At 43.2% G+C, this 27,501-nt stretch overlaps 2 protein-coding genes across 7 annotated transcripts; both read right to left on the reverse strand.

The window, feature by feature from the left end:
* Positions 1-1,111: 1,111 nt before the first annotated feature.
* On the reverse strand, positions 1,112-15,799 carry c25h5orf34 (chromosome 25 C5orf34 homolog). Of its 5 annotated transcripts, none has more exons than XM_052479101.1 (11): positions 15,445-15,799; positions 15,276-15,365; positions 14,749-15,042; positions 14,342-14,619; positions 14,107-14,208; positions 13,767-13,887; positions 10,391-10,482; positions 9,909-10,074; positions 8,767-8,849; positions 8,554-8,600; positions 1,112-2,362 (listed from the first exon to the last, which is right to left on the reverse strand). In XM_052479101.1, exons 1-11 carry the CDS (start codon positions 15,652-15,654, stop codon positions 2,151-2,153), a joined length of 1,695 nt encoding a protein of 564 aa, XP_052335061.1. In that variant the 5' UTR covers positions 15,655-15,799; the 3' UTR covers positions 1,112-2,150. The 5 variants fall into 5 exon arrangements, with proteins under 5 accessions (XP_052335061.1, XP_052335063.1, XP_052335060.1 ...); XM_052479103.1 differs by having other exon boundaries at positions 14,342-14,508; positions 14,749-15,045; positions 15,445-15,798; XM_052479100.1 differs by having other exon boundaries at positions 14,749-15,045; positions 15,445-15,797.
* Positions 15,800-16,168: 369 nt separating this feature from the next.
* On the reverse strand, positions 16,169-25,690 carry LOC118358521 (polyadenylate-binding protein-interacting protein 1-like). Of its 2 annotated transcripts, none has more exons than XM_035736453.2 (11): positions 25,326-25,690; positions 21,713-21,861; positions 21,165-21,362; positions 20,929-21,041; positions 20,701-20,812; positions 20,255-20,380; positions 19,920-20,026; positions 19,602-19,737; positions 19,331-19,385; positions 19,167-19,248; positions 16,169-18,037 (listed from the first exon to the last, which is right to left on the reverse strand). In XM_035736453.2, the coding sequence occupies exons 1-11, from the start codon at positions 25,513-25,515 to the stop codon at positions 17,950-17,952; spliced, it is 1,356 nt and encodes a 451-aa protein (XP_035592346.1). In that variant the 5' UTR covers positions 25,516-25,690; the 3' UTR covers positions 16,169-17,949. The 2 variants fall into 2 exon arrangements, with proteins under 2 accessions (XP_035592346.1, XP_035592347.1); XM_035736454.2 differs by having other exon boundaries at positions 19,602-19,716; positions 25,326-25,689.
* Between the last annotated feature and the right edge of the window lie 1,811 nt (positions 25,691-27,501).

Genomic DNA, 27,501 nt, shown 5'->3' on the forward strand with positions numbered 1-27,501 from the left:
TTACTGTGGGGATGGTATTCTCGGGGTGAAAGAGGTGTTGGGTTTGCGCCAGACATAGCGTTTTCATTGATGGCCAAAAAGCTCAATTTTAGTCTCATCTGACCAGAGTACCTTCTTCCATGTTTGGGGAGTCTCCCACATGCTTTTTGGCGAATACCAAACGTGTTTACTTTGCTTGGCTATTTTCTGGCCACTCTTCCGTAAAGCCCAGCTCTGTGGAGTGTATGGCTTAAAGTGGTCCTATGGACAGACTCCAATCTCCGCTGAGCTTTGCAGCTCCTTCAGGGTTATCTTTGGTCTCTTTATTGCTTCTCTGACTAATGCCCTCCTTGCCTGGTCCGTGAGTTTTGGTGGACGGCCCTCTATTGGCAGGTTTGTTGTGGTGCCATATTCTTTCCATTTTTTAATAATGGATTTAAATGGTGCTCCGTGGAATGTTCAACGTTTCGGATAATTTTTTATAATGCAACCCTGATCTGTACTTCTCCACACCTTGGTCCCTGATCTGTTTGGCAAGCTCCTTGGTCTTTATGTGACAGATCAGAACAGGCATAAATATACTGAGATCATGTAACACTTAGATTACACACAGGTGGACTTTATTTAACTAATTATGTGACTTCTGAAGGTAATTGGTTGCACCAGATCTTATTTAGGGGCTTCATAGCAAAGGGATTGAATATATACGCATGCACCACTTTTCCATTTTGAATTTTTTCCATTTCACTTCACCAATTTGGACTATTTTGTGTCCTTTACATAAAGTCCAAGTAAAAATCTATTTAAATTACAGGTTGTAAATGCAACAAATAGGAAAAACACCAAGGGGTGATGAATACTTTTTCCCTTTCTATGTATAAGCAATCCATAAGCTTGTAGGAAAATAATTGTGTTGATGTGGTCTGGTCATCATTTTTGTCACTTAATAATTTAAGTGACATGAGAAAGTGTGACCACCATGATTCTCTGAGGAGAAAGCAGTAATACAAGTTTTTCATCACAGCTCTCTAGTTTCTACAGTCCCTACCATTGCTGGTGGTATACATTCAATAGCATTTTCCTCAGCGCTAAACACTCACATCATCAGCAGTACAAAAACACAACTAGCCTATTCTACTGTAAGACATTCTGAACAGTTTGGCTTTATTCATGAACATACACTAAGAATACAAAACATCCTTCCATGACATAGACTGGCCAGGTGAACCAGATGAAAGCTATGATCCCTTATTGATGACACTTGTTAAACCCACTTCAATCAGTGTAGATGAAGGGGAGGGTTAAAGAAGGATTTTTATTCCTTGAGACAATTGAGACATGGACTGTGTGTGTGTGCCATTCAGAGGGTGAATGGACAAGACAAAATATTTAAGTCCCTTTAAATAGGGTATGGTAGTAGGTGCACCGTTTGTGTCAAGAACTGCAACGCTGCTGGGGTTTTCAAGAATGTCCACCACCCAAAAGACATCCAGCCAACTTAACTGTGGATTGGAGTCAACATGTACCAGAATCCCTGTGGAACACTTTCAACACCTTGTAGAGTATAAATGACACACATCCTGTATAGCACAACACAAAACATTAGTCATTTCCAGCCACTTCCTTCAGAGTTATTCTTTCCAGTCCTACTGAAGTGAGACCACCATGAACTGATGAGTGATTCAAAATGGGGAATCATGGCACTTATTAAACTGTGCACTTCGAAAAGCACTGACAAGGTGAAATGGACACGACAGATGACTTATCATTATTACTTGTGATTGTCATTGTACAATACGCCTCATGATATCAGATGAAGACAGTACAGGAATTGCAATAAGATGGACAATAAGTATTTTCAACAAACTGTTGCCTGGCTTCAACACACCACAACCATCATCTTTCAGTCTGGTCTAACCAATATGTCTAACCACACATGGGTTGAGGCTGTTGCTGAGCTGGAGGACAGTGTTAGACACCATTACCTATATCTGAGCCTCACAATCATGGAAAACTATTTTTCTTTTTCCTGCAGTCTGTACTTCAACTGTAAGTAAAAGCAATGAAACTGCCACTAGACAATGCTTACTTAGTGATACTGAAACCAATGAATAATTCTGCTTCACATGTTCCTCATTTGCAATAAGTATTTTCTGACAGCAAACCCGACATCACACAGGACTGTATGATCCGCTGCCCTGCATGATGGCGTCTCTAGAAAGTAGGAGGTTGTCGATATCCTGGATGGTTTTGGAGGTTCTCTGGAGGGCCTCCGCAATGCTCTCATTGACCGGCTCACAGTGGGCCACGTGCTCTTTAGAACCACAGCCCACCACTGTAGAACCCCTCTGGGCTTTAGGAAGATGACTGTTATCCAACAGAACTGAGTAGAGCTGGTTAAAGAACACACATCATCCACTGATTAGCCTATTGTTAATCAAGGACAGGTGCAGTGCCTTAAAATATTCATACCCCTTGACTTATTTTACATTGTGTAACAACCTGTATTTAAAATGGATTAACATTTTTATTTTCCCCCCTCACCAAACACACACACACACACACCCTCTCAACGACAAAGTGAAAACATTCTCATAGAAATCTTCACCAATGTATTGAAAATTAAAAACATAAATATCTAATTTACATAAGTATTCAAACCCCGAAGTCAATACTTTGTGGATTGTGCAACATTTGCCCATTGTTCTTTTATAAATGATTCAAGCTCTGTCATATTGGTTGTTGACCATTGCTAGGCAACCATTTCAGGTCTTGCCCTAGATTTGTAGATATAAGTAAAAACTAGCTCAGCCACTCAGGAACATTCACTGTCTTCTTGATAAGCAACTCTAGTGTATATTTGGCCTTGTGATTTAGGTTATTCTCCTGGTGAAAAGTGAATTCATCTCCCAGTGTCTATTGGAAAGCAGACAACCAGATTTTCCTCTGGATTTAGCTCCATTCTGTTTATTATTTTATCCTGAAAATCTCCCCAGTGCTTAACTATTACAAGCATACCCATAACATAATGCAGCCACCACTATGCTTGAAAATATGGAGAGTGGTCCTTCTGTAGCTCAGTTGGTAGAGCATGGCGCTTATAACGCCAGGGTAGTGGGTTCGATTCCCAGGACCACCCATACGTAGAATGTATGCACACATGACTGTAAGTCGCTTTGGATAAAAGCGTCTGCTAAATGGCATATATTATTATTATATTAATGCGTTGTATTGAATTTGCCCTAAACACAACACGTTGTATTCAGGAAAAATAGTTAATTGCTTTACCACATTTTCTGCAGTATTACTTTAGTGCCATGTTGCAAACAGGATGTACAGTGCATTTGGAAAGTATTCAAACCCCTTCCATTTTTCCACATTTTGTTACATTACAGCCTTATTCTAAAATGTATTAAATACACCTTATTTACATAAGTATTCAGACCCTTTGCTTTGAGACAAGAAATTGAGCTCAGGACAATCCTGTTTCCATTGATCATCCTTGAGATGTTTCTACAACTTGATTGGAGTCCACCTGTAGTAAATTCAATTGATTTGAAAAAAGGCACACACCTGTTTATGTGAGGTCCCACAGTTGACAGTGCATGTCAGTGCAAAAACCAAGCCATGAGGTCAAAGGAATTGTCCGTAGTTTTCCAAGACAGAATTGTGTCAAGGCACAGAAAAATGTCTGCAGCATTGAAGGTCCCCAAGAACACAGTGGCCTCCATCATTCTTAAAATGGAAGAAGTTTGGAACCACCAAGACTCTTCTAGAGCTGGCCGCCCGGCCAAACTCAGAAATCAGGGGAGAAGGGCCTTGGTCAGGGAGGTGAGCAAGAAACCGATGGTCACTCTGACAGAGCTCCAGAGTTCCTCTGTGGTGATGGGAGAACCTTCCAGAAGGACAACCATCTCTGCAGCACTTCACCAATCAGGCCTGTATGGGAGAGTGGCCAGTCGGAAGTCACTCCTCAGTAAAAGACACGACAGCCCACTTGGAGTTTGCCAAAAGGCACCTATGAGAAACAAGATTCTCTGGTCTGATGAAACCAAGATTGAACTCTTTGGCCTGAATGCCAAGCATCACATCTGGAAGAAACCTGGCACCATCCCTAAGGTGAAGCATGGAGGTGGCAGCATCATGCCTTGGGCATGTTTTTCAGTGGCAGTGACTGGGAGACTAGTCAGGATCGAAGGAAATATGAACGGAGAAAAGTACAGAGAGATCCTTGATGAAAACCTGCTCCAGAGCGCTCAGGACCTCAGACTGGGGCAAAGGTTCACCTTCCAACAGGACAACAACCCTAACCACACAGCCAAGACAACGCAGGAATGGCTTCGGGACACGTCAGAGCCCGGACTTGAACCTGATTGAACATCTCTGGAGTGACCTGAAAATAACTGTTCAGCGATGCTCCCCATCCAACCTGATAGAGCTTGGGAGGATCTGCAGAGAGGGAGAAACTCCCCAAATTACCAGGTGTGTCAAGCTTGTAGCATCATACTCATACAAAGTACTGAGTAAAGGGTCTGAATACTTATGCAAATGTAATATTTCCGTTTTATATTTTTAATACATTTGCAAAAAATTCTAATAACCTGTTGTTGCTTTGTCATTATGGGGTATTGTGTGTAGATTAAAAACAATTGTAGAAAAAAACAATTTAATACATTTTAGAATAAGGCTGCGATGAGGGATGCACGATATATCAGTGAGAATATCGGAAATCTGCCGATATTAGCTAAAAAAATACCAACATCGGCCCGATGTCTAGTTTAAGGCCGATGTGCAAAACCGGTGTCAAAGCTGACGTGGATACGTATATGACGAAGTAGATGACGTAATGACGCCACAAAAAAAAACATAGTGCTACACAGTAAGAACACACTTCCAACAACTAAACAAGTTCAAGTCGAGCAGTCATCTGAAAGAGTAAGAACATTTCAGCGAGACAACTCAAAGGCGAAATCCATTAACTCCAAGATAATGGAATTCATTGCCCTTGATAATCAACTGTTCTCTGTCGTGGATGATGTTGGCTTTCGCCGACCAGTCGAACAACGGTACACACTATCAAGTAACCGTGGGGTTAAAACATAAAAAAGTACTCCAGGCTGTGAACAAGCGATTCGGTGGCATTCTCTCTGAGCCTCTTTACTGTGTTGCCACCATGCTTGATGCAGACATGGTGGCGAAATGTTACATACACAGCTGGATGGAAACAGACACTGCGACAGTGGAAACAGACCCGGCGACAGTGGAAACAGACACAGCGACAGTGGAAATACACTGTGACAGTGGAAACAGACAGTGGAAACAGACACAGTGGAAACAGACACAGCGACAGTGGAAACAGACACAGCGACAGTGGAAACAGCAACAGTGGAAACAGCGACAGTGGAAACAGCGACAGTGGAAACAGCGACAGTGGAAACAGACACTGCGACAGTGGAAACAGACTGCGACAGTGGAAACAGACACAGCGACAGTGGAAACAGACACAGTGGAACCAGACACAGCGACAGTGGACACAGACACAGTGGAAACAGACACAGTGGAAACAGACACAGTGGAAACAGAAACAGTGGAAACAGACACAGTGGAAATAGACACAGTGACGGGTGGAAACAGACACAGTGGAAACAGACACAGTGGAAACAGACACAGTGGAAACAGACACAGCGACAGTGGAAACAGACACAGCGACAGTGGAAACAGACACAGCGACAGTGGAAACAGACACAGCGACAGTGGAAACAGACACAGTGGAAACAGACACAGTGGAAACAGACACAGTGGAAATAGACACAGTGACGGGTGGAAACAGACACAGTGGAAACAGACACAGTGGAAACAGCGACAGTGGAAACAGCGACAGTGGAAACAGACACAGCGACAGTGGAAACAGACACAGCGACAGTGGAAACAGACTGCGACAGTGGAAACAGACACAGCGACAGTGGAAACAGACACAGCGACAGTGGACACAGACACAGTGGAAACAGACACAGCGACAGTGGAAACAGATACAGCGACAGTGGAAACAGACACAGCGACAGTGGAAACAGACACAGCGACAGTGGAAACAGACACAGCGACAGTGGAAACAGACACAGTGGAAACAGATACAGCGACAGTGGAAACAGATACAGCGACAGTGGAAACAGACACAGCGACAGTGGAAACAGACACAGCGACAGTGGAAACAGACACAGCGACAGTGGAAACAGACACAGTGGAAACAGACACAGTGGAAACAGACACAGTGGAAACAGACACAGCGCCAGTGGAAACAGACACAGCGCCAGTGGAAACAGACACAGTGGAAACAGACACAGCGGAAACAGACACAGCGACAGTGGAAACAGACACAGTGACAGTGGAAACAGACACAGCGACAGTGGAAACAGACACAGCGACAGTGGAAACAGACACAGCGACAGTGGAAACAGCGACAGTGGAAACAGACACAGTGGAAACAGACACAGCGACAGTGGAAACAGACTGCGACAGTGGAAACAGACACAGTGGAAACAGACACAGCGACAGTGGAAACAGACACAGCGACAGTGGACACAGACACAGTGGAAACAGACACAGTGGAAACAGATACAGCAACAGTGGAAACAGATACAGCGACAGTGGAAACAGATACAGCGACAGTGGAAACAGACACAGTGGAAACAGACACAGTGGAAACAGACACAGTGGAAACAGACAGCGGAAACAGACACAGTGGAAACAGACACAGCGACAGTGGAAACAGACACAGCGACAGTGGAAACAGACACAGCGACAGTGGAAACAGACACAGCGGAAACAGACACTGCGACAGTGGACACAGACACAGTGGAAACAGACACAGTGGAAACAGACACAGTGGAAACAGACACAGTGGAAACAGACACAGCGACAGTGGAAACAGACACAGCGACAGTGGAAACAGACACAGTGGAAACAGACACAGTGGAAACAGACACAGTGGAAACAGACACAGCGACAGTGGACACAGACACAGTGGAAACAGACACTGCGACAGTGGACACAGACACAGTGGAAACAGACACAGTGGAAACAGACTGCGACAGTGGACACAGACACAGCGACAGTGGAAACAGACACAGTGGAAACAGACACAGCGACAGTGGACACAGACACAGTGGAAACAGACACAGTGGAAACAGACACAGCAACAGTGGAAACAGACACAGCGACAGTGGAAACAGATACAGCGACAGTGGAAACAGACACAGTGGAAACAGACACAGTGGAAACAGACACAGCGACAGTGGAAACAGACACAGCGGAAACAGACACAGCGGAAACAGACACAGCGGAAACAGACACAGCGACAGTGGAAACAGACACAGCGGAAACAGACACAGCGACAGTGGAAACAGACACAGCGGAAACAGACACAGCGACAGTGGAAACAGACACAGCGACAGTGGAAACAGACACAGTGGAAACAGACACAGCGACAGCGGAAACAGACACAGCGGAAACAGACACAGCAGACACAGCGACAGTGGAAACAGACACAGTGGAAACAGACACAGCGACAGTGGAAACAGACACAGTGGAAACAGACACAGCGACAGTGGAAACAGACACAGCGGAAACAGACACAGCGACAGTGGAAACAGACACAGCGGAAACAGACACAGCGACAGTGGAAACAGACACAGCGGAAACAGACACAGCGACAGTGGAAACAGACACAGCGGAAACAGACACAGCGACAGTGGAAACAGACACAGCGACAGTGGAAACAGACACAGCGGAAACAGACACAGCGACAGTGGAAACAGACACAGCGGTGGAAACAGACACAGCGGAAACAGACACAGCGACAGTGGAAACAGACACAGCGGAAACAGACACAGCGACAGTGGAAACAGACACAGCGGAAACAGACACAGCGACAGTGGAAACAGACACAGCGACAGTGGAAACAGACACAGCGACAGTGGAAACAGACACAGTGGAAACAGACACAGCGACAGTGGAAACAGACACAGCGGAAACAGACACAGCGACAGTGGAAACAGACATAGTGACAGTGCGCACCGAGGAATCTATCTCTGTATCCCGTATCCCACACATAATTGTATGTGTGGGATACAGAGATGAGGTAGTCATTCAAAAATCATGTTAAACACTGTTATTGCACAGAGTGGGTCCATGCAACTTATTATGTAACTTGTTAAGCACAATTTTACTCCTGAACTTATTTAGGCTAGTGATAACAAAGGGGTTGAATACTTGTTTAGAAAAACCTGATTCCACTGAGATTATGGGGCATTGTGTGTAGGCCAGTGACAAAAACATCTAAATGTAATACATTTAAATTCAGGCTGTAACACAAAGTGTGGGGTCTGAATACTTTCTGAAGGCACTGTAGCTGTTAGCCTGGATGCATTAGCCTGGTCTGTTTCTTCCTAAGCCAATGTGGTCTTGTCTTGCTAAAGACAACGATGTAGATAGTGTTGTAGAATTAAGAAACAGTTATGTACCCTACCCTGGCTTATTACCCATAAAAGCCACCCAGAATAGTGACACTAAGGATACAGTTGAAGCGTTTGATCTTCTCCAGCTCTTCAGCAACACAGTTAGGCCTGAAACAGAAAACAAATAACATTTTACTAAGCAAACAATTGCTATGCTAGTAAGCGCAACACTTACAGTTCCACCATTTTAAAAGACATTTCACTCAATACAACATAGCTGAGCATTAATGTCTAAACTTCGATGATTTTGGTACATAGACCTGCTTTATCTTACCTGCTTTGTCTTGTTTCTGTGGTATTAATGTAACCAGACTGAGAAATGTGTACTTCCTGTATAAAGGACTCTGAACTGGTCTCCTGCACAGAGAGAGAGATACAATGCATCTCAATGAAAAAATACACAAATGACTAACACACACAACTGTATGGATGGATGAAACATGTGCATGGTCTAACCAGGTTGTAGCAGCTCTGTGTAGCAGGGAGCTTTAGAAGGGGTCTAACCTGGTTGTAGCAGCTCTGTGTAGCAGGGAGCTTTAGAGAGTGTCTAACCTGGTTGTAGCAGCTCTGTGTAGCAGGGAGCTTTAGAGAGTGTCTAACCTGGTTGTAGCAGCTCTGTGTAGCAGGGAGCTTTAGAAGGGGTCTAACCTGGTTGTAGCAGCTCTGTGTAGCAGGGAGCTTTAGAAGGGGTCTAACCAGGTTGTAGCAGCTCTGTGTAGCAGGGAGCTTTAGAGAGTGTCTAACCTGGTTGTAGCAGCTCTGTGTAGCAGGGAGCTTTAGAAGGGGTCTAACCTGGTTGTAGCAGCTCTGTGTAGCAGGGAGATTTAGAGAGTGTCTAACCTGGTTGTAGCAGCTCTGTGTAGCAGGGAGCTTTAGAGAGCATCTAACCTGGTTGTAGCAGCTCTGTGTAGCAGGGAGCTTTAGAGAGTGTCTAACCTGGTTGTAGCAGCTCTGTGTAGCAGGGAGCTTTAGAAGGGGTCTAACCTGGTTGTAGCAGCTCTGTGTAGCAGGGAGCTTTAGAGAGTGTCTAACCTGGTTGTAGCAGCTCTGTGTAGCAGGGAGCTTTAGAGAGTGTCTAACCTGGTTGTAGCAGCTCTGTGTAGCAGGGAGCTTTAGAGAGTGTCTAACCTGGTTGTAGCAGCTCTGTGTAGCAGGGAGCTTTAGAGAGTGTCTAACCTGGTTGTAGCAGCTCTGTGTAGCAGGGAGATTTTGAAGTGGTCTAACCTGGTTGTAGCAGCTCTGTGTAGCAGGGAGCTTTAGAAGGGGTCTAACCTGGTTGTAGCAGCTCTGTGTAGCAGGGAGCTTTAGAGAGTGTCTAACCTGGTTGTAGCAGCTCTGTGTAGCAGGGAGCTTTAGAAGGGGTCTAACCTGGTTGTAGCAGCTCTGTGTAGCAGGGAGCTTTAGAGAGTGTCTAACCTGGTTGTAGCAGCTCTGTGTAGCAGGGAGCTTTAGAAGGGGTCTAACCTGGTTGTAGCAGCTCTGTGTAGCAGGGAGCTTTAGAAGGGGTCTAACCTGGTTGTAGCAGCTCTGTGTAGCAGGGAGCTTTAGAGAGTGTCTAATTTGGTTGTAGCAGTTCAGGATCCTGTCAAAACAATGTTTCACTTTCAACTTTTAATGTTACATGCACAATTACAGTCAAATGCCTTTCTTGCAAACTCAAAAAAACTCAAAGGCAATAATATTGGAGGGTACGCATGAATAGAATTTGAAGTTAAAATAGAATTGGCCACAACCATGAACAGTTTTGTTGATTTACAGTAATTAATCGTTCAAATGTTTCTGATGATTAATAACTAGGTAGTAGCACTGCCTGAAGTCTAGAGGTGTGCAACACTATCTACATCGTTGTCTTTAGCAAGACAACACCACATTGGCCGTAGTCTACGGCAGTACCTCACCTGCTGGCTCGAGTCACCATAGAGCACACAGAGTAGACCTGCCCAGGTGTGTCAGGGGGGAGGTTGCTTAGGTGGTACGTCACATCCTTTACCTGAGGGAAACACCAGAACATAAGCAATGCTATCAGTCGGTCCTGAAACAGAACTACACACATACTATTAGATGTGTGTCAGCATCCCAAAACTGTTTAAGATTCCACAATCAATCATGGAAGCATCTGTAAAAGTCTGTAATGCCATAAAATCAGTATGATATGGTAATAACAAAATATGGCTTTCTACTGCATGTAAGCACATGACAGGATATAGCCAGCATAAATGTGTAGCATGACAGACTGACATGACAGACTGCTACTCTGTGCAAGGTTCAAATTACAGGGTGAACACTGGGTAGCACAAGTCTTAAGGAAATATCAACAGCTATTGTACGGGCACACTCAAGAGGAAATATGTAATTTTAAAGCGTGATTAGGTCAGGGTTTCTGGAGCAGGACATTTGACCGAAAGGATTTTAATTTACAGGACATTTACCGGCCCCATATGCATTGAATGGATAACCTGATTAGAATGTCCACTCACGGTGCTCAGAATGACAGAAATCACATTTAGATAATTATTCATTCATATTAACAGAACACGTAAGTCTAGGATGCATCGATGTGCGGTCTTTATTTAATTCTGATTTGCACTTTGAAGATGTGAGAATAACTGTCCACATTTACTTTACCTCAGGAAACAAGACAAGCACCGAACCGCAAAATCACTAGCCTGTCAATCTAGTATCCCCATAGTAGAAAAGTGAACCTGTTCTATTGGTCAGCTTGTCGAGAAAGAATTAGCCTATTTCAAAACAGACTCTGGGACAGTTGTTGGACGATAGATCCTAAATTCATACAACCAATAGGACTTGGCTACATTGATTTTTTTTTTAAACTATTGAGTCATGCAACAGATTAGAACATTTAACTAAAAATTGTGATATAAATAATAGTTTAAGAGATAGCAATGCGCACAAGGCAGTAGACTACGTGCAAATGTTTGTTCCATAATGCAATTGGTGGGAAAACACTGTTGTCAAAAGGGCACCGCACAGGAGCGCTTATATGTGACAGAGATGAAAATAGCCGTTGGAACATGTAGAAAGAGGGTAGATCTAACATGGATCAACTAACATGGTTTGCTAATATGACTAGGATTGTGCTTTTGGCTACTGGACAATAAACAAAAGTTATATATATAAATTGCCTCCACGGATATGGTCTGATTTTGGCGAGGCTACTTTCAAGCAGTGTAAGACATGCCTCATACTACACATATTAAAACATTCAGGTTTCAAACAATTAAGTATATGTTTTCAAAATGCAAACAGCTCATTGCAAAGTGACGTGTGACACACTGATGAAGCCTGCCTTCCGTTGCCTATGTTTGAGATGCTGCAGCATCTGACAGATTTTCCACTCAAAGGCTCTGTATCTGTATGTGTGTGATAAATAACATACATAATGAAAATGCTGAAAACACATGCCAATTATATTCCACTAAATTAGGCAAATTAACTTAAAGACCGATAAGCATGACAAGTGAAATGTATTGACATCAACTGGTACAAGTTGGTACTGGTACAACTGGTAAGTCGGTTACAACTGGTACAACTGGCAAGTCGGTTAGGACATCTACTTTGTGCTTGACAAGTATTTTTCCAACAATTGTTTACAGACAGATTATTTCACTTATAATTCACTGCATCACAATTCCAGTGGGTCAGAAGTTTACACACACTAAGTTGACTGTGCCTTTAAACAGCTTAGAAAATTCCAGAAAATTATATCATGGCTTTACAAATTTCTGATAGGCTAAATGACATGATTTGAGTCAATTGGAGGTGTACCTGTGGATGTATTTCAAGGTCTACCTTAAAACCCAGTGCCTCGTTGCTTGACATCATGGGAAAATCAAAAGAAAAATCAGCCAAGACCTCAGAAAAACAATTGTTGACCTCCACAAGTCTGGTTCATCCTTGGGAGCAATTTCCAAACTCCTGAAGGTACCACGTTCATCTGTACAAACAATAGTATGCAAGTGGAAACACCATGGGACCACGCAGCCGTCATACCGCTTAGGAAAGAGAAGCGTTCTGTCTCCTAGAGATGAACGTACTGTGGTGCGAAAAGTGCCAAACAATCCCAGAACAACAGCAAAGGACCTTGTGAAGATGCTGGAGGAAACAGGTACAAAAGTATCTATATATCCATAGTAAAACGAGTCCTATATCGACATAACCTGAAAGGCCGCTCAGCAAGGAAGAAGCCACTGCTCCAAAGCCATCATAAAAAAGCCAGACTACGGTTTGCAACTGGACATGGGGACAAAGATGGTACTTTTTGGAGAAATGTCCACTGGTCTGATGAAACAAAAATAGGACTGTTTGGCTATAATGACCATTGTTCTGTTTGGAGGAAAAAGGGTGAGGCTTGCAAGCCGAAGACCATCATCCCAACCGTGAAACACGGGGGTGGCAGCATCATGTTGTGGGGGTGCTCTGCTGCAGGAGGGACTGGTTCACTTCACAAAATAGATGGCATAATGACGAAGGGAAATGATGTGGATATATTGAAGCAACATCTCAAGACATCAGTCAGGAAGTTAAAGCTTGGTCGCAAATGGGTCTTCCAAATGGACAATGATCCCAAGCAAACTTCCAAAGTTGTGGCAAAATGGCTTAAAGACAACAAAGTCAAGGTATTGGAGTGGCCATAAAAAAGCCTTGACCTTGACCTCAATCCTGTAGAAAGTTTGTGGGCAGAACTGAAAGTGTGTGCGAGCAAGGAGGCCTACAAACCTGACTCAGTTACACCCGCTCTGTCTGGGGGAATGTACCAAAATTCACCCAACTTACTATGGGAAGCTTGTGGAAGGCTACCCAAAACGTTTGACCCAAGTTAAACTATTTTAAAGGCAATGCTACCAAATACTAATTGAGTGTATGTAAACTTCTGACCCACTGGAAATGTGATGAAATAAATAAAAGCTGAAATAAATAACTCTAGTATTATTCTGACATTTCATATTCTTAAAATAAATGTGTGATCCTAACTGACCTAAGACAGGGAATTTTTACTAGAATTAAATGTCAGGAATTGTGAAAAAAATGGTTTAAATGTATTTGGCTATGTATGCAAACTTCCGACTTCAAATGTATTTCCATCAATTAATAGGCTAAAAAGCATTTTTCACAATGCGATTTTTTCTTCTCCCGGACAATTGGCCGGTGCCAATTTTATTAAATCGTCTTTTCTGTTATAATTGGGGGTTTTTATTGGCCAAAAGCCGGCTATTACTGGCTAACAGAAACCCTGGATTAGGTGACGTATTGTACCTCCCCAGGGCCAGGGCCAGCTCTGTGGTGGGTGAAGTAGCTGGCCAGCACTCCATTAGACCTGATGACTGAACCATCCCCTGGTGAAACCTCCACAACTGGGATGGCTCCATCCACTATCCTGGACAGGAGAAACACAGACAGACAGGATGTAATGGTTAGACAGAAGAAAATAACTGGACACAAGGTTGGTCAACCACCCTTTTTTAAACAGTGAGATGTCACATGCTTTCTATGATTTATGAATATAGTATCTCATTTACTAATCATCTATATAACAAGAAACAGTAGCCTGTTCAAATAAAGTCATGTGAATACGTATCATCCTGCAGAAAGGTACCTGTACAGCACCCCTTGGCACCACACCACTTTAACCAACTCTGTAGGGAGGTCTTGGTCTGCCTCCTGTTCATCTTGGACCAGAGAGTACATGGACTTCCACCTACAGTAAAAATACATGCATCTCTACAGTTTACTGCTAGATGTTTACATGCAGATAATTATACACTACCAGTTTTGGCAGTAATATCTTTGTCTATTTTCATATCATAAAATGAATCAATCAATCAATCAACCTGTGCTGATGAGGGGAAGGGCATCTGAGAGGCAGGGCTTGGGGCAGGTGAGACCTCCTCTCTCCTCTAGATGTGCTTGTCATTGTCACTGCTCTCTCAGTCTGGTCTCTCCCCCTGGCTGTCTCTTCTTCTGTCTCCCCCCTGTTCCTTTCTCCAGAGGGCTGGGACTGGGCGCGCCAGAGGTGAAGGGCCAGAGACAGAGGGTAACGCCACACCAGAGGAACACAGGAGACAGAGTGGTGCTGTACCACTCTGGTGGACAGGTATACCTCTCCTTGCTTTGAATATACAAGTTTGTCAGAATAATAAAGAAACGTACCATTGGCTTCACACAACCACATTGACATTGTAATTAAAAATAAACAACATTCAAGAATCCGGAGCACTTTGAGCATTGCAAGCCTTACCTGTTGCTCAGCACAGGCACCACTCTGTTGAGATGGAGTCTTTGGCCTACAGGTTTGGTTGTCTTGCTGTATGTGTTCAGTGACAGACCTATTTGGGTCTCGGCTCCGAGGCCTGTGGAGTTGGTTGTGACTAAGTCTGCAGGTGAAGTTAACAAAGAACTCCTCTCCAGAGGAAGAAAGCAGCAGACTGGCACTCCGCTCCACTGAACTGACGACGGTCTCTCGGTTCAATCCCACCTCGGCAGTACAGGAATAACATGCAGGCCACTCCACCTCAGGGTCAATGCTGAAGACCTGCTGTAGACGAGGTGAAAAGCACAGTCTCAATGGTGACTGTTAACTAGGTAGTTTCCTGTGGTAAGTGGACAACTGTGGGCAAAATAATGTCCTGTTAGACAGGGGAAATTGTCATGTGTATTAAAAATATCCCAATTACACAAAAATTAAGTGTAGGCATAATGTGGTAATTCATTTCTTTCTTCTGCAAAAAAACCGAATAGTTAGCAAAACTGTGTTTAGTTAGCTACCTTTCTGTGGTCGTCCGAGATGAGTTCTTCAGGCAGGTAAGGTCGTGTTGCATACTCGTTCCTGAACTCCAAAGCACCAAGCATCAGGTCCTAGAATATTGACAAATCAGGATCGGCAAACATATGGGTTGTTTTTATTATGAGATTGGGTTCTGTTGATGTTAGCTACCTTGTAGCTGCTGGTGGCGAACCTGGTCCTCTGTCGAACCTTCTCATTAGACTGAAGAGGATGTGCAGATCGTGTAGGGGCTTTCTCCAACATGAACTCCGAGCCACAGGGCGACAAGTGCAAACGGGAATCATCTACGTAACGGACATCCACAGACTCATCCTTGTACATGATCATCAAACCGATATTAGTTTTGCTGCTGGTCATCATAAATGTTCTTTTATATATTCCAGCTAGCTAGATAGTAAACCAAATCACGATTAGCAGCGTTGTTGTCAACAACAAAATTTGCGCTACATGAAAGGTGTGCTCCTATTGGCTGCTGCTGCTTCTTCTACTGCACATACTTTGACCAAAATGAGCATAGCGCCACCTATTGAGCTTTTCAGGTAACGCGTATATTGAAAGAAGCCACACACTGCTAGACACAAAATAAAAGTCCATCTGTAAGTTATGCATTTCACAGGGTGGTGAAAGTGCACGGCGATCTTGATGCTCCTTTCCAATAAATATCGAGGGTCTTATTCTGGTGACATGATGATCGATGCTTGACTGCCATTTGACAAATATTCTTGCTCTAATCCATAATAATGTCATCATGTAGACTAGCCTACCAGCACTGTATCAGCGAGCTGTTGGCTAGAGCGCACAAGCCAAGGCCAGAGTAGGCACAACTGCTATTTAACACAACAGTATGTGTGAGTTGAACATGTGAAGAAACACATTAAACTTTAGATTTTATTTGGTACTTGAAAATTTCAGCAAAAAAGTACATTTTGTGTACACCATGTCATCACGCACTGACTTTTATCAGCAACAAGTCTGTTTGCGGCAAACACTAGTGGGAAAATGTGCATATTGTTTTAATGCAGATTTTATAATATTCGCATGAACATATGTCGCCAATATGATGGATGTCTAGCTGGACCAGTGTGTGAAATATTCATATTATGAAGAATTTATTGCAGACAAACAATACTATGAATATTATTTACAAACTTATAAAACAAACATTCCTTTGTATGGGGTTCATCAATTGATGATGATACAAACTAAGAATATATTGTGGAATCCGTCCTGAGAGATTTCTGTTGCAGCGGTCTCTAAAATCAGTTCCAAACTGCCAACTGCAAAGGTGTTAAAGCCTTGTTCAACAGATAAATTGGATTCAAAATGACCCCGTTCCCACTTCCCAGCAAGAGACAGAACTGTACTACTCAACAATTCTGTGAAATAACTTCACATTCTAAAAACGCTACTTTGAACCTGTAAAAGGGAGAACAAAAACACCCCTAAAGTCAAGTCAAAGTAACTTGTGTTCTCTTTTATGGCCAGTTTGCTGCCACTTGCCTGTATTCAGTACTTTAAACTCCTTTGTTAGTTGTACAAATCCACCACCTTAAAATGCATAGACTGATAATGGGTGGTTGACCATCAAACTGAAATAAATGGCCAACTCCTCACAGATGTATAATGAACAAAATGGCCCTGGAGTCCAGTAGTGCAACATTCTATACACTGAAAGCTGATGTACTATAGAGAACATACAATTCTCTTGAATACTGTATTTATTTACCCTGTTGTACCCTGTAGCAACATCCGATGCAGTGCAGTGTCCGTTCTATACATCACGTTTGTAACTGCAAGTCAGTGTCACCTCCAACTGAATAAGCCCTTGCAGTATTCCTGGAGCTGAACCCTATGTTGTCATTGATCATACAGTTAGTTAGCTACTCTGCTGTTGAGATAAGTTTACATAGGAAGCCCATTCAGATTGTCAATTACTTGCACATCTGATACCCATATGCTATTTTCCCTAATGTGTAAACACCACAAAACCCCATGGAATCTGGTCTTTCGACTTCAGATTAATAACACATCCATATGTGGACCTCAACCTGATACCATCTGGATTATCCATGTGCCCTCATTCTGGATGCCCATATCAGATTTTTTTGCTCTGAAGTGGGGGTTTTTGCCAATTGCCTACAGTTATCAGGACAACCACCCCAAAATGGAAAGTAACAGGAAATGAGCATTGCATCTGTGTGCTACTTCAGAGGCTACATCAATGTGAATGCCAAATATGATATGGGTCACTGAGTGTGGACAGGAAGAAAAACAGATTTTCTTTCTATATCTAGAGTTGGGTTTTTATGGTGGCTGTGTAAACAGTGTTTCAAATCCACAGCACACAATTTCCCTGTAGCATTAAGACGAAGACCAAGGGAAATAAGTGTTTCTGAAAGAAGCAAAAGCAGAGAAGGAACTCCACCCACCCCCCAAAAAATACAAACTCAGAACAGTCCGTATAACTCAGCGGATTATTGATGCAGTTGATTGTCCATCTTCCAACCAACACAAATCCAGAAGTAAATCTGTGAACTGTCAGGAAGAGCAAACTGTATTAAAAAAAAGGGCTAGTTCTTAGATTTTTTCCAGTCGCAAACATTCCAGCATGTTGAACACGAAAGTTATGTGCCAGCTCAGTCTGTCGCAGCCCTCTCATCGTCGTCTCCTCTCTGACTCTAGGCAGAACTTCTCAAAAGCTTCCTCGATCTCAGGGTCCATCTCATCCTCGTCATTGAACGACCTGGAACACAAAACAATGTATATTCATTAAGAATTAACTGAATAAAGTGCAGGCAAATTCATGAAGGTTAATATAAATGTTTGTTTCAGTGTACAACTAAAGATCAAAGTCACAGTCCTTCAAAGGAAAAGACAAACAAACAGTGGAAAGGCCAAATAATTGTCAAAGACTCAAGTCATAGACTGTTCTCTCTGCTACCGCACGGCAAGCAGTAACAGATTGCCAAGTCTAGGTCCAAAAGGCTCCTTAACAGCTTCTACCCTCAATCCATAAGACACCTGAACAATAAGACTGCTGAACAATTAATCAAATGGTCACCCGGACTATTTACATTGACCCCCCTTTGTTTTTACACTGCTGCCACTCACTGTTTATTATCTATGCATAGTCACTTTACCCCTACCTACATGTACAAATTACCTGGACTAACCTGTACCCTTGCACATTGACTCGGTACCGGTACCCCTGTATATAGCCTCGTTATTGTTTTGTGTTACTTTATAGTTTAGTTTATTTAGTAAATATTTTCTTAACTATTTCTTGAACTGCATTGGTGGTTAAGGGCTTGAAAGTAAGAATTTCACGGTAAGCGCATGTGACAAATAACATTTGAGTTGAGTGAGGGGTAGAAAGGGGTCAGCTAAGCCCCCTTTCTGGTCCATCTGCTGACTAGTCGGAATCAGAGGCTCTGGCTTCCCCTGTTGCATTGTGGGCAAGACAATCACACTGACCCATACTAGCCCCACAAGTGAACGACCTCACGCTGCTCTCAGGTCATGTGACCTTGGCATTTGGACACATGATATGGGCGAGGGAAAAAAGTCACAAGACCAATCCTACAGTGTATTAGTAACTACGGCACTGGATTGTCTGACCTATTTGGTGTGTTTGACTGGCTCCCACAAACAATTATAGGACTGCAGAGAGATATTCAAGAACTACCCAATAGCATTCTAGAACTACAGAGGAATATTCTAGATCCACAGATACATATATTTTACGGATTCAGTATCACAATGACTCACACGAGAAACCAACCAGATTCCACTGAAAAAGCAAATATCATGACCACAACTAATCACGGTATAGACAATTAACACATGGACATTTGTCATTTAGCTATACTCACGATTCATTTCCATTCTCTTCACAGTCCTCTGGGAAACAGTCATCTTCCCGATCCAGGATATCCTGGTATTTTTCTGAATATTCTGTAACACAAAAACATACCTTTAGGGACAATGCAAAGCTTTTGCAGGGTTTTACATTGATGAATAATGTAGATATACTCACCAGGGTCGGCTGCTGTGAAGGGAGTGCCGTCTGCAGTGTAGAACGTAGGCTCATTCTGAGAGGAGAAACGCACAAAGACACAAAGAACAGCGGTGAAATAGTTAGTAGGCATGAAATTAAAATGTGAACATCTAAACCAGTTTCCCAAAACGGTAGATCGGTGCCAATTCCTTTTGGATCACAGGTTAAAGCTGGGAGCTGGCTTGAAACTTGAGAAGTTTAGAAGATTGGATGGAGGGAGTAGTGTTGTTTTCTAGCCCCAACTCCTCACCATAAAGTAGTTGGGGTCATTGTCAGGTGTAGCGTCAGAAGCAGCAGCAGCATGGACTCTGCCCCAGTTACTAGACCTCAGCTCCACCAGCCGCAATAACATCTGCTTCACATCTCTGATGGACACACAGACAGTCCTATATTCATTGGACCAATCACTCACTCAGCATCAATAACATCTCCTTCACACAGACAGTCAGTCATTCATTCATACAACCAGCTTTTATCTAATCCAATCTAATAAGCATTAATTTGGCAGAGGTAGTTTTGACAAGAGTGTTTCTACTAAACAGTCTCTTTATTCATCTCACATGCACACCTGCTGCACTGGGCGTCCAGTACAATGTTCTCAATCCTCTGGACTAGCTGGTCCATGTCAGACTTCCCTTTCTCTTTCCACACATCCTCCAGAACCGAGCCGGTCAACTACAGAAGACATCACAGATAAACAATGCAACAAAGGGGAATTTGTCTTTCGCATTATAACAAACTTAACAATAAACATTATTACATTGTAATACAATAGAATATTTTCCATTCACTTGGGATGATGGCCTGCAGATTTATCTTGAAACACAGTAAATAACTGTACCACAGATGACGTGGAACCTTGAGTCAGCTTGAATTTAGAGATCAGAAAACTTGCGAAATCACCTTAAGCAGTTTGACAGCACAGATGAGGTTTCCATCCACTGGGTTAGAAAAGAGGACATTAATCAGCTCCCTCAGGGCGATTAGCAGGATCTCAGCTCGGGACGGAGGCCCCTTTGCACTCTTTACCTGAGACAACAAGAGGTCAGGTTCTGTCATTCTCTAGGGTTTATTATCAACTCAAAATGGATCTAGGGGAGGGGTTATGGAAGGAGGTTGGGTTATGGGAGGCAAGTGTCAAAGTTGTGAGGGGCTGAAATGGAAATAGTTATTAAAATCAAGTGTCACTTGGGAAATAAGTGTTTTAATGGATACTTTTAAGTGCTTTTGTTCTGGAATACAATGTACATTTTGCTGTATATGTTTTTACCAAATTAAATTCAGCTCAATTCAACAGATGCATAAATACCCCCAAAATCCTGGGACAGGACAACGGTGCTCCTGCTCACCTCCAGTCTGAGATAGAGCTCCCCCAGAAAGAGCACATAGGCCTGGAACTTCTTCTGTGTCTCCTGGTCTCCTCGCACCGCTATGTCCCTCTGTTCATACTCTGTCCGACACCTACAGCACCCAGATACAGAGCAAGAGAGGGGGTTTCTGTATAAATGGCTACAAGGGTTTCTTGTGGTGAAGCAACAGGATTAAGATGGTGATGAAATTATACTAACAAAGCTCACCGTTTTAGTAAAAGCTGACGAAAGTTTCCACTTGCTGGGCTGAGTACGAGGTTATGAGACAGGAAGTTACAGAGCCTTGCCCCCGTGTATGAGAAATTGGGGATAGCAGTAGACTGCAAAAATAAACAAAATGAACAGAACACATTTTTTTAAACAACACTAAAACAAAATACAGTAAACTACAGTATAGGCGACGCTCGTAGATGACCGAACCGTGTGTGTATTGATACACATACTTGTGTGTAGATGAGTTCCACCAGTTCTTGCAACGTCTCCTCAGTAGTAACCCAGCTGTTCAGCATGTTTACCATGTGCTCAATGTCCGTCTCAAAGGACCCCGGCGAGGAGTTTAGGTAGCTGAGAAACTCCTCAACCAATTCAGCCAATGTCATCTCAGTATAATAGCCATCACTGCCATCCTCCGAAACAGATTCCTTTAAAATGGAGAACACTGGTAATAGAAGATATGTGAAAAACATAGAAACTAGCTAGTAGCTACAGCCAGTACCTCCAGCTGAGAGCTACTCGTTAGTTGTGGATGAGGTGATTGATTAGTTTGGTCCTTATAATGTAAAGTGCAGTCACCAAGACACTAGGCAACACAATCTGTCATTATCCATTATTACAGGGGGTGCAGACTTTATTCCAACCCAGCACCACCACACCAGATGTAATTTAATAAGGGGCTTAGTGATTACCCTAGTTGAACCAGGTGTGTTAGGAGTACTGGACTGGAACAAAAGCCTGCACCCTGGGTGGGTTTCCAGGACCACTGCTTTCATACCTCATAGGGGGAGAAGCTAGCAGGGTAGAACTCCGGTGCATTGGCTGATAGAATGGAGGTATTCACCAGAGAGTCCAAACTTTTCACTTTGGAGGCAGGAGTGCTGTGGTTGTGAATGAATTGGTGGGGCTTGCTTGGGCTTCTGCTTTCTGAGGAAGCAAATTAAGATTTATTTTAAGAACATGTAACTAGCAATAAAGGTCTGGGTGGCACATGAAGCAATGTGCTTGCCCTGTAACAGGGACACTCAGCTTGTCATGTGACGTGATTTGGCCGCCGTCTTTGAGCTTCATTTAGCAGCCAAGTCACTGACTTTTAAATTTAGTGACAAGTGCAACTAGTTAGTTAGCTATTTAGGTAAGTGTTCTAGGGGCGTTTTAAATGACGACCGTTTGGGCGCTCTAGCACCAAGGTAAAGACAGTTTCAAGTTGGATATTCAACGGATATTAGCGCTTTCAAACCTCAATAGCTTTCAAACCACTTGAGCTACAGACTCCAAAGTGTCGTAATGTTGGAAAAATTGTGCACAACATTGGACAGGTCTTATTTTCACAATTTGGACAAACTTTCCAAAGCCAATAAACATGTGGAAATTTGAGCAGCATTTTGTACTCTTTGTTGAATTAGTTAGGGAGCGTAAACAAAGTACATTTCTCTACATTTAAGATGTTAATAGCTCCTTGGTCATGTGACCTACTGACTTCAAACAAGGTTCAGTTTGTCCACTGACTACCCTTCTATATTGCACATGCTTAAGTTTGTCCATTTTCATCCCATATGATTTTACATGAATTTTTCTAAATTTTGAATTTCAATAGCTCCTTGGTCATGTGACCTACTGACCTCAAACAAGGTTCAGAATGTCCACTGACTATACCTTCATAATCAGACACTCTGATGTTAGTCTACTTTCATCTCATGCTATTAGACTTAAATCTGTAAGCTTTTGCAGGCCTTCATTTTACATGGTTGTCAAAAAAAATAATGTTAAAGTTAACAGCCTCGCAATAACCATCTTTCACATGGACACTGAAAAGAGCCACAACTGGCTGCATGTGCTATGCATCAAGGACAGGAGAGGTGTTCGAACAGAGGTGCTTAAAGGAAGGCACACAGGTAGGCCTCATGAAAAACAATGTTTCATATGCTCTTTATAATCACAGTAAAAGGCAGGGATTTGTCAGAGTGAGCTTGATAACATGAAAAAGTCCTTTTCATAGCATCACTTTCATACACTGCACATTAAGACAAATCCTTCTACGTTGAGTATTAGAACGCAGTTTACATAACCTGATAATGACTTGATATTTGAGTGCATTCACAACAAGCCACCTGCAGACAACTTACAAAATGCAATAGCGCATTTGACAGTTCACTTTTCTGATGAAAATAGTTATTTGATGCATGGCCTACTATTTCTAACTAGGAAAATAAATTCCTACGTCTTTTGTGAGTAAAATCCTTTTTCCAAAATTGATTTAGGTACATTTTTGTGAAGAGGTGTAAAGGTTGTGATATGGGTCATTTAATAGTAAAATCATTTAAGGGATCAATACATTTCTATATTGCTTCCCCAGCATCTGCATGAACCATCAGGCCAAGTGTTTTTGGTTGACCCTGCTGGACAGCCCTCAATCTCACACAAATTATCATGGAATTTACCAGGTACAATTGTAAATCCGTAAACTTGGGTACACTCATAGATATCATCCTGACCAACCTGTTCTCTAAATACACCTCTGCTGTCTTAAACCAGGATCTCAGCGATCACTGCCTCATTGCCTGTGTCCGTAATGGGTCCACGGTCAAACGACCACCCCGCATCACAGTCAAACGCTCCCTTAAACACTTCAGCGAGCAGGCCCCTCTATTCGACCTGGCCCGGGTATCCTGGAAGGATATTGACCTCATCCCGTCAGTAGAGGATGCCTGGTTATTCTTTAAAAGTGCTTTCCTCATCATCATAAATAAGCATGCCCCATTCAAAAAATGTAGAACCAGGAACAGATATAGCCCTTGGTTCTCTCCAGACCTGACGGCCCTTGACCAGCACAAATACATCCAGGACAACACCTGCCTGGTTGAAATGTATTTTTCATGATTTTGTACGCACGGCGCTGTCCTCAAATAATCGCATGGTGTGCTTTCACCGTAAAGCCTTTTTGAAATCTGACACAGCGGCTGTGTGATTTTATTTAAGTTAAATATTTATAATTCTGTAGTTTGTATTTCGCACTCTGCAATTTCACCGGATGTTGGCCAGGTGGGATGCTACCGTCCCACCTGCCAATAGGAGGTTTTTAACTAACCTCCAGACGAGCTTCAATGCCATACAACTGTAAAACTAAATGCATGCTCTTCAACCGATCGCTGACCACACCTGCCTGCCTGCCTAGCATCACTACTATGGACGGTTCTGACAACTACAAATACCTAGGTGTCTGGTTAGACTGTAAACTCTCCTTCCAGACCCATATTAAGCATCTCCAATCCAAAATGACATCTAGAATCGGCTTCCTACTTCACAACAAAGCATCCTTCACTCATGATAACAAAAATACCCTCGTAAAACTGACCATCCTACCGATCTTTGACTTCGGCGATGTCATTTACAAAATAGCCTCCAACACTCTACTCAGCAAATTGGATGCAGTCTATCACAGTGCCATCCGTTTCATCACCAAAACCCCCACCACTGCAACCTATATGCTCTCGTTGGCTGGCCCTTGCTTCATATTCGTCGTCAAACCCACTGGCTCCAGGTCATCTATAAGTCCTTGCTGGGTAAAGCCCTGCCTTATCTCAGCTCACTGGTCACCATTGCAGCACCCACCCGTAGCACACGCTCCAGCAGGTATATTTCACTGGTCACCCCCAAAGCCAATTTCTCCTTTGGCCACCTTTCCTTCCAGTTCTCTGCTGCCAATGAGTGGAATGAATGGCAAAAATCACCAAAGCTGAAAATTCATATCTCCCTCACTATCTTTAAGCATCAGCTATCAGAGCAGCTTACATATCATTGCACCTGTACATAGCCATCTGTAAATAGCCCACCCAACTACCTCATCCCCATATTGTTCTCTTTTTTTTTTTGCTCCTTTGCACCCCAGTATCTCTACTTGCACATTCATCTTCTGCACATCTATCACTCCAGTGTTTAATTGCGAAATTGTAATTATTTTGCCACTATGGCCTATTTATTGTCTTACCTCCCTAATCTTACTTCATTTGCACACACTGTACATATACTTTTCTATTGTGTTATTGACTGTGTTTGTTTATCCCATGTGTAACTCTTGTTTGTGTCTCACTGCTTTGCTTTATCTTGGCCAGATCGCAGTTGTAAATGAGAAAGTGTTCTCAACTGGCTTACCTTGTTGAATAAAGGTTAAATAAAATTGTAAAAAATACTGTATGTAGGAATGTCTAGTACATGTAGTGTTGGTACATTGAATATTCCTCAACAGCATATATTTTAAACTGTCTTTACCTCGGTCGCGACAATTTTAGCCTAGTAGTTGTTCGGGCTAGTTACCTAGCTAACTTGTTAACACACATAGCCAGCTAAAGCAAATGGGTAAATTGCTAAATTGATTCGGCAGAAAATCTTACCTCCGCCGATAGCTTCACTATTGTTTGGGTTGTTCTCAGTCAAAGGTGGCGAAGTCCGAGGTTGCCGAAGAGGCTCACGCTGGTTGAAAACAGATGTGGCGTCCCCATCTCCTACATCTGCAAGGCCGGGGCTTCTTGGCTTTATATGGGCTCTACCAGCGCCTGGAGCTCGGTCGAAATTCTCAGTCATCTCTGTTGCTTTTTTTGTGTTATGACCTTTTCGGTGAGGCGCAAATGAAAAAAACGTAGGCGGTTTGGCAATTCCAATCACTTGTTACGGAATTATATAGTTTGGCCTCACTCACCCTCCCTCATTTCCATATTTACTAGCAAGCCAGCTACTTTATGTTCTCGAACGGATATTGCAACATATTTCTGTAAGGGCTACTTCCTTCAACAAATCCGATATCGGCTGAGTTGATCTATAACCGTGTGAACGTGTTGTCGCCCTCTACGGGAGGGGAGCGGTAGAGCACCAACAGCACCTCATTGCACCTCATTGAGCGTACTGAGTAGCCTGGAAAAAAGTCACAGGAAGCCTCCTTTGATCTGTCTGAAGCAAGAAAGTATGTTTAACTAGCTAATACACATACTGTATGTGTTATCTAACATCATTAATGTTAAATGTGACACAGTTTCTTCAGCAATGAAAGCGAGTGGGGTGTTCAAGTAATAAACACATACCTCCCATTCTACAATAAAACTACAGATGCATCAGAGAGCGGAATCAGAATCCTGTGGATCAAACCAACCCTCACATGTGCTGCTCTCCCCCTGCTCTCTCAGTAGCTGCCCACTATAGCCATGTGTGTTACACCAGAACTCAGAAGAGGCATTCATTAATTGTTTAGCCTCCAGTCATTTTCCACTTGTTTCCCAAAGCTGGATCACATTATGTCAAAGATCATACCCCTTGCAGAAATGTGGAGACCCACTTTGATAAAAGATTACGGCCCCTATTTTCTGTTATTGCAAAATGGGTGTCTTGGAGGGAGTTCAAACATTCACAAGTCAAGTCCTGGGAATGCGTACAAGATGAAAGATGACAATACCTTTAGGAATCCACAAAGGAGTAATAGACTAGCTAGAGTTGGTATAGCCAACAGCGGCACTGTGTGTGTTCAGTGCAATTAGTTTAAAGGAAAAGCCACACACACTAGTAGCTCCGATAGGGGTTCATTTTGGACTGGGCAGGAATACATTTGTTAGTATTTTTGCAAATGGTGGGGCAGGTAAGCAAACCCCGAGGGGCAGGGAAGCAAACCCAGAGGGGCAGGGAAGCAAACCTTGAGGGGCAGGGAAGCAAACCCTGAGGGGCAGGGAATCAAACCCAGAGGGGCAGGGAAGCAAACCCAGAGGGGCAGGGAAGCAAACCCAGAGGGGCAGGGAAGCAAACCCTGAGGGGCAGGGAAGCAAACCCAGAGGGGCAGGGAAGCAAACCCAGAGGGGCAGGGAAGCAAACCTTGAGGGGCAGGGAAGCAAACCCTGAGGGGCAGGGAATCAAACCCAGAGGGGCAGGGAAGCAAACCCAGAGGGGCAGGGAAGCAAACCCCGAGGGGCAGGGAAGCAAACCCAGAGGGGCAGGGAAGCAAACCCAGAGGGGCAGGGAAGCAAACCTTGAGGGGCAGGGAAGCAAACCTTGAGGGGCAGGGAAGCAAACACCCTACGCATTACACCAATACCATGATAGTTGGGAATTGTAATATGACTCATATAGCTAGCGATGCTACAATACCCTATGTTGGATTGCATTGCAACATTCAAAAGCGTTGATAATTCGTTGTGAGTCCATAAACCATAATTACAGGGACAATATGAGCAGTTCAAGCTCAAAGCAAATACCATCATGATCCCTGGCCTCCTGCAGTAGCTCCAAGCATCTTCACAGTAGCTCCAGACCAGGAATCACGGTCTCTAGTTAAATGGGATAAATCTGGGAATTTTGGAAACGGTCTGTCTTTCATGTTAGTTTTGCACGCACTTTGTGCTCTTTTCCCAATTGCACACCCTTACATAGATACAATTAGATGTTCAAAAACAGGATGAGAGAGGCACTGGACTTTCGTGGTGTTAACATTCCCCCCTTAGTCTTTTGATCTGACAGCTGTCATTTATTAGACTATTTGATGACAATTAAAGGAGGAAGTGGGTGGGGAGACACAGTTCATAAATACTA

This window comes from Oncorhynchus keta, chromosome 25, assembly GCF_023373465.1.
Source record: "Oncorhynchus keta strain PuntledgeMale-10-30-2019 chromosome 25, Oket_V2, whole genome shotgun sequence".
NCBI classification, from domain to species: Eukaryota; Metazoa; Chordata; class Actinopteri; order Salmoniformes; family Salmonidae; genus Oncorhynchus; species Oncorhynchus keta.

Bases quoted from the DNA above. Each gene is read 5' to 3' on its own strand.
- c25h5orf34 (XM_052479100.1), bottom strand. From the start codon at position 15,654: ATGATGACCAGCAGCAAAACTAATATCGGTTTGATGATCATGTACAAG. The intron at 14,209-14,341 runs GTTGATTGATTG...TTTTTACTGTAG, and splicing joins CCTTCCCCTCATCAGCACAG to GTGGAAGTCCATGTACTCTC. The intron at 13,888-14,106 runs GTACCTTTCTGC...TCTCCTGTCCAG, and splicing joins TGCCAAGGGGTGCTGTACAG to GATAGTGGATGGAGCCATCC.
- LOC118358521 (XM_035736453.2), bottom strand. From the start codon at position 25,515: ATGACTGAGAATTTCGACCGAGCTCCAGGCGCTGGTAGAGCCCATATA. The intron at 21,862-25,325 runs GTAAGATTTTCT...TTGCTTCCTCAG, and splicing joins TAGTGAAGCTATCGGCGGAG to AAAGCAGAAGCCCAAGCAAG. The intron at 19,249-19,330 runs GTGAGTATATCT...TTTGTGTTACAG, and splicing joins CTTCACAGCAGCCGACCCTG to AATATTCAGAAAAATACCAG.